This window comes from Ananas comosus, linkage group 15 (assembly GCF_001540865.1).
Source record: "Ananas comosus cultivar F153 linkage group 15, ASM154086v1, whole genome shotgun sequence".
Taxonomy (NCBI): Eukaryota; Viridiplantae; Streptophyta; class Magnoliopsida; order Poales; family Bromeliaceae; genus Ananas; species Ananas comosus.
The window spans coordinates 5,843,854-5,850,956 of NC_033635.1; the positions used below are offsets into that span (position 1 = coordinate 5,843,854).

At 39.6% G+C, this 7,103-nt stretch overlaps 1 protein-coding gene across 1 annotated transcript; it reads left to right on the plus strand.

The window, feature by feature from the left end:
- Positions 501-6,026, plus strand: LOC109721552. Its single transcript, XM_020249214.1, has 6 exons — positions 501-662; positions 747-890; positions 982-1,311; positions 1,443-1,637; positions 4,621-4,851; positions 5,417-6,026. The coding sequence occupies exons 1-6, from the start codon at positions 501-503 to the stop codon at positions 5,738-5,740; spliced, it is 1,386 nt and encodes a 461-aa protein (XP_020104803.1). The 3' UTR covers positions 5,741-6,026.

A 7,103-nucleotide genomic window follows, 5' to 3' on the forward strand; every position in this document is an offset into this window, starting at 1 on the left:
AGGCGTGCACGGATCTCGATGCACCAGCACACAGCGTGGCGCCACGTGTGCTCGTCCCATTAGCCCCAGCCGTCCGCGGCCTCTCCCGCTGCATGGGATTACCGAGACGACCCTCGTAGCAGCTGCTTTCCCTTCTTTAAAATTACGAAAACGCCACTAGCTCGATCGAGCGGCTGCGATGTGAGGGACTAATGATTGGGAGCAAACGGACGGTCGTGATCCCAAGTAGGGGTGGGTATTTCGGTCATTCAGGAGTGAGTATTGGCACTACTATCCTTTCAAATCTTGGCTTTTCCCAGAAATCGAGAAACACCCCCCTTCCCTTTTCCCCTCTCGTTTTTATTTTTTATCCTCTCTCTCTCCTTTTCGCTTCTCCGACCACCATCTTCCCCAGACCAAACCCAAAAAAGGCCAAAAAAAACGGCTCCCACTTCCCCGAGGTCACTTCCGCATTTCCAAACCCTAATAAAAGAAGAGGAAAGGTAAAAACCGACTCGCCCATGGCGTCGTCGTCGTCGGGGGGGCGGAGGAGGGGGAAGTGGGTCCCGCCCACCCCGAGGATGCTCCTCCGCCTCCCGCGGCGGAGTCGCGTGGCGGCGGCGGCGGCGGCGCCCCGTAGGTCGGGGACGAACCTCGGCGCGCTCTTCGACATGGAGCGGAGGGCGAGGGCGAGGGCGAGGGCGAGGGCGGCGGCGGGGGAGGGGGAGGTATATTCCGGCGAGGGAGAGGGGGAGGGAGAGGGGGAGGGAGGGTGGAGGTTCCAGGCGGAGATCCTGCGGGCGGAGTGCAACTTCTTGCGGATGGAGCGCGAGGTGGCGCAGCGCGAGGTCGACCGGCAGCGGGCGCGGGTCGCGGCCTCGCTCAAGTCCGCCGTCGAGACCCTCGTCTCGGTACGAAATATATACTTTACTTACTCCATATATAATAATAATAATAATAATAATATACATATATATTTTTTTTTTTAAAAAAATTATTTAGGGGAGGAAGAAGATCGAGGGGAGGAGCGGCGACGGGGCAGTAGGGCTGGTGCTGGAGGAGGAGATCCGGGAGCTGGAGGAGCAGATAGCGGAGCTGCAGGCGGGTAAAGAAGAAGGCAGCACCGGGACGATGCGCGGGAGATGTCGGGAGCTGCAGAGGAGCCGCGGGCGCAACTTCGACCGCCAGGCCTCCGCACTCCGCCGCCGCCTCGAGAAGATGGCAGATCCCCCCGACCACCGCCCCTCCTCCACCATCAAAGAAATCAGAGAGATTATTATCCCGCCCCAAATCAATCGCAATGTCGATCCCGACCGGCTGTGCTCTTCCGATGTAATTATATTGATTGTTCTTCTACTTAATAATTTGCTCTTGAATTCTTTTTTTCTTTTTTTTTTTTTAATTCGTGAAGCATTTTAAGTACGGAATTAAATTGAATTGAATTGAATTGAATTGAATTGAAGGTGGAGATGCTGAAGCGGAAGATGGAGGGGCTGTCGAAGGGGATGCTGGAGAGGGTGGCGGAGTACGGATGCTTGTTGTCGAATGCAAACCCAAATCCGAATCCGAACGTGAATCCGAACTCGAACTCCAAAAGCGGTGGAAACAGCAAGCGGAGTGCGAGCCGGTGGAGCAACGGGTACCAGCAGCAGCAGCAGGTAAGAGGATTCATAACTCTCGTTTCCTTCTCAATTACTTTTTTTTTTTTTTTGAGAAAATTGCATGGAGTTTTTCAAATTGGACCTTTTAATTTTTAAATTTTTTTTTATAATGACGTCCTTTATTTTCTTTTTTGATTTAAAATCAATGATTCTATTAGTGAATTATGATTAATTTAATTTTATTTACTAAAAAAGTGATTTATGTCATTACATTTAATGAAATCAGCAATAAATTTGATGAAATCCTCAATTTTTTTGACTAATTAATACCTAAAAAAAAACTAAGCAGTTGGGATCTTTGTCAGTTGAAGGGTCTCCCTACATTTTTTTACCTAAAATTTGAGTAAAAATATACTGAGACCCCTTAACTATAGGCTTTTTAGAAACAGGACCTTTCTGTATTTTCCTTTTTTTAACAGTTTTTAGCTTTTAATTATTTTTTTTACTGAATAATTGTCGCCTTTTTAAGTTAAAAAATTTATTTGATTTTATAGTTTTATTACCTATTAATCACTAATTTTCTAGTTTAATTTACTAAAAAAAAATTGAATAATTATTATACTTGACGGGTTTGCTTACTTATTATAAATTTGATAATGTTTTAAATTTTATCGACTAAAATTATTTAATTTTTCTAAAGAAAGTTAAAAGTTAAGAAAAAAAATCCAAAAAGAAAGTTTGAGCGATTCGAAAATGAACTACACGTGAGAGTCTCCATACATTTTTAGCCGTTCGTTTCCTTTTTGGAATGATTTTGGGTTTCTTGATCTCTGGCATGTCGTTGACCTGTGCGCGGTATACATTAGTCAATCACTTATTAGGGTTGTTATTGAAATAATAATAAATTTAAGTTTACTAGGTCTTGTTTTAGGAGTAATTTTTTTTTTAAATTTATATTTTAAAATTTAAATAGATTGGTTGATCACGTGTGATGAATGATCAGCGTCCGTTGATACGCCCCCTCTGTGGGACCTCGCACGAGCGCATTTATTTATTTATTATTTAAGCGGTGTGGGGGCGGAGGAAGCGCTACCTAGAGATATAGCCGTTAGAGACTAACAACAAGTGTTTTGCTAAAAATAAGTAGTAGGTGTTTAAGAAGTGTTCCGGGGACCGGTTTCTGGTGAACCGTGCCAGAATATTTACTTTTGGAATTTTAATTAATGTTTAGGTCCACGGATGACGTGCTAGGCCGGGCCCATGGAAACTTTCTGACCAAAGGGTCTTGAGTTTGAGTTCCATGTGGCAATCGGGCTCATTGTTCACGATCCAGCTTGTGTTTGGTTCGAAACCAAATCTTTCGTTTAGTTAACAAGTCGAACATGAGTTAGGGTCAGCTCGCTCGTATTTATGTTGATAACAGCTCGAATAACATATATTTTATATTTTTATATATAAATAAATAATTATATATATAAAATATAGATTTTTATTATTTGACTTTTAGCTCAACCTAAATATAAAGCCCATCTCTATTATAAAAAACCTATTTATATGTAAAGTTTCAATGACTAATCAAAATTTAATAAGTAAGATCTTATAAATTTATCTTCTATACATAACCTTTCTAGTCCTTTTAACTTATTTTTCGTGAGCCGGCTTATGTTCGGCTTGTTAATAAATGAGCCGCACACGACTTGAATTTTTCAGCTCGATATTTTATCGAGATAGTTTATAAAACGAGTCGGTCCCAGCTCGCTCGTGTTTGTCTCATCGACACCCCTAGGAAAAGCTATAGGTAAGGTTGTTGGCGGTTAAGTTTCTGATTCTTGAAAAAAGAAAAAAAGAAAAAAAGAAGACGCGAAATAGTTATTCCACACTTAAAAACGTTTGCTTTTAACTTTCTAATTATAATTTTATTTGATTTGAGCTATTTGATAGCTTTAAAAGCATTACTAGTTTCGTTGTTCAATCTCTGTCGCTCAATGAGTCATAATTTTTTTATCGTCAAGAATTGGATGATTGGACTAAATTAATGAGATGCATAAAGGGTGGATGGAGGAGCGGCACACAGATGTAATCATTCACATGGTGTAGACAATATTTTTTGTTTACAGGATGTAAACAAATGAATCAGAAGATTGGATTAATACCACCATTTCTAAACAAGCAGAGGCAGCTGTCCCTGTCTGGGCTGAGGATATGCAAGAAGTTTAAGTAGAATTAGCCCCACAGCGTTGCTAGGGAAATTCAGAATTGGGTAACGTAGGCCCGGGGACCAGCTCATGTGCGTCGCCACTTCGAGAGAATGTATTATGGGACCAGTATTATGATCCACAGGATTTGAACTGTGGACCTCATCTAAATTAGCCCATATTAATATGTTTAACACTTAACAATGTGAGCTGTGGCACTGTTAGAAACACTACTCTATGAAAAATGAATTGAACTACTTGTTCCGATGCAAAAGAGTATCGCAATTGGCTTTGATGTTATGAGGTTCGGTTTGTGGGATCTCAGTTTTAGATTTTTCCAGTTGTTCAGTTGGAACAAGCCCTCAGCAAGTTTTTCTTGTGCTGCTGTTCAGTAGAAATGTGCAATAGCTAAGTGGTAAATGGTTGTATAGTCTATTTGGAGCATTCATTTACATTGGTAAATTATTTTTGCCCCCTGTGCTTTGCTTGGAGCCCGCTATATTTTGTTCGAATAAAATTTTGTGACGACAATGACAAGACACAATCTGATGATACATTTGTGGTCCGAAAAATAGTACCCGTTTTTTAGGGAGTTGAACTCATACAAAATGATCTTTCTCCTCTATCTACAACATTTACTAGCCATATTACATTCAAAGCTTAGGAAGCAATACACAAATTGTTCAAATCAAATGATTCTGTAGGTTAATATTTCCTTAATCAAATGATTCTGTAGGTTAATATTTCCTTAATCTACTGAAATGATTACTGCACCTGCTTTCGCTTATTTATCATTCATCAGAAGATTGTAAGCAGTTATAATCCGGTGTCTATAAATTTCGTAGCAGGTGATGGTGGAGGAATGTACAGCAGTAGGTTTGGGAGGGTGCTGTGATTGCCGAGAGGTTGTCACCAGGATAACGGAGCAAGTGAGGGCGGAGAGCGAGCAATGGACGGAGATGCAGGCGATGTTGGAGCAAGTTAGGTTGGAGATGCAAGACCTGCAGTCCTCTAGAGACCTGTGGGAGCGCCGAGCCGTCGCCTCCGAGATCAGCGTCCGCTCCCTCCATGCGCAAGTAAGCTCTTACTTGCTAGTCTATACATGTTCGGTGGCTGTTGCATCTACATACTATGTTTGCAACTCTAAATAAATTAGCGTGCAACTCATATGTTATGCCACAATCTTACAGATGTTCCCCTCGGTACTTTTTTTGAAATGTCACAACTTGTTGCGTACGATTGCGTACGAAGACATTATTTTCTAGTTTCTTCTTCTTTTTTTTTTTATCAATTACATCCTACTAATGCAGAAATTGGATGCCTAGAGTTTAGATACTTGTGAAGTGTACTAGGGAAATATCGATTGATGCTAGACAAACGCATACACACGCACACGTGCGCGCGCGCGCGCGCGCGCGCGCGCACACACACGCACACAAACCTTCATTGGAGGTCTCAAATGTTTTGCAGCGAGTGTTGCATTATTACTTGCATCTCTTTTCTTTAGTGGAAGGTTACTTTACTATGCATCATCACTCGAATTTTTCCGTTATGATTTGTGAGCAGAGATTATATTGCTAGAACAGTTCGATGTTCTTTTCATTAATGTGCCTCAAATATGGCAAATTGATGGTGATGCAGATGCTGGAGTGGAAGCACAGGGCGCACGTTTCGGAGCGTAGGGTAGATGAGCTGCAAAAACAGGTTTCCGAACTGCAGAAAAAGCTGTTACATTCCTTGAGATTCGATCTCTTCGGTCCCTCTTTCTCCTCCCAAGGACGTCCGGAAACGCACAGAGCAACTCCACCAAGGATCAAAAGCCAGCAAAAGAAGAAGTCCACAGATTCAAACAAGGAGAAGGAGAAGCATGTTCTCGTCTGCCGCGCGAAGAACTCGCCGAACGACTTCTTGAAGCGAACGCCATTGCAGGACGTCGGCAACATCTCTCGTTTGCATCAACGATGAACGAGAAGCATCGTCCTGCAGAATCCTGGTGATCTATTTTGATTGATCTCGAGTTGTTTCGATCGATTTCTTGCTTTAAATATTTTGCCGATGAGAAGAGGAAGGCTATGAAAGAAAGGGTAGGTGGATGATTCCACATTTTGGGGAGTATATGTATCTAAAGGTGTTCTTAGCCTGGTGCTATTATGTATGATAAGGTGCTGTGGGGCGTTTTCTATATATAGTGTGGTGACTAGCGAGGCAAACGACTTCAATAAAATTCTTAGCTGGCATTTGATCCTCTTAATGCTTGGATAAGTCATCTTTAAGTGAGTGTGTGACGCTCTAACTTCCTAAGGGCTCATCCATTCTAGGACTACTAATGTATTAGCTCGCATAACTTTTTTAACCTTTTGGATCTATCCACCACCCAAAATGTTATAACTAGATTAAAAGTTTTAGGCTTATTATATCTTTTATATAGGACCGACTATCTGGGGTCTTACAGAGTACATGAGTAGTTGACAATAGTGTGCAGTTTAGGCTCAGTTCCCACCAGTGTTCAAAAACTTGGAAATTCGACTCCAAGCCGAGTAGAACCTTTTTAAGTGACTCGGTTGAAAACTCGCTGAGATTTGAAAATAAAACTCATATGTATACTCCAAACAGGGAGTTCTCCAGGTATTTGCTAAATTTTGTCAATAGTGAAAGTACCTCGGGATTACTGTTTTGTATTCCTATTATACCTAGCCATGTTTTGGTTGTGGAATAAGCTATTCTTATTTATTCGTGGAATAGGTATTATTTATGGGATATGTATGGATTAGAATAATTTTGTGTTTGGATAAGAATTGAATTATTGGGAGGGATAAAACTAGATTGGAATACTAGGAATAAGATTAATTATAGTTGTGAAATAATAATATTTTATTTAATAATAAGCATGTTAATTANAAGATTAATTATAGTTGTGAAATAATAATATTTTATTTAATAATAAGCATGTTAATTATTAATAAAATGATATTTTAACAAGTTTATTAATTAATTAACTAGAAATATTGTGTAAGATGATGGAGAAGCATATTAATTATTCATAAAATAATATTTAATAAGTTAATTAATTAATTAATTAACTAGGAATATTGTATAAGATGAAGTCCAAATAAGAAGCATGTTAATTAGTTAATTAATTATAAAAAAATAAATTAAATGTGGTAACTAATTAATTATATATACATTTAGTTAATAAATTAAGTAGATGAGTTAAAAGCAATTACTTAATTAATATAAATATTAGTTGTTATTTGAATAAACATATTAAATTAGTCTATTATTTAATTAGCCGATTGATCATAAATAATAAATTATTTGATCAAGTATT

What these genes read in the sequence shown, in the direction of transcription:
- LOC109721552 (XM_020249214.1), top strand. Translation starts at nt 501, where the DNA reads ATGGCGTCGTCGTCGTCGGGGGGGCGGAGGAGGGGGAAGTGGGTCCCG. An exon ending in GGTACCAGCAGCAGCAGCAG is followed by an intron (nt 1,638 to 4,620) that starts GTAAGAGGATTC and finishes TAAATTTCGTAG; the next exon opens with CAGGTGATGGTGGAGGAATG. An exon ending in TCCGCTCCCTCCATGCGCAA is followed by an intron (nt 4,852 to 5,416) that starts GTAAGCTCTTAC and finishes ATGGTGATGCAG; the next exon opens with ATGCTGGAGTGGAAGCACAG.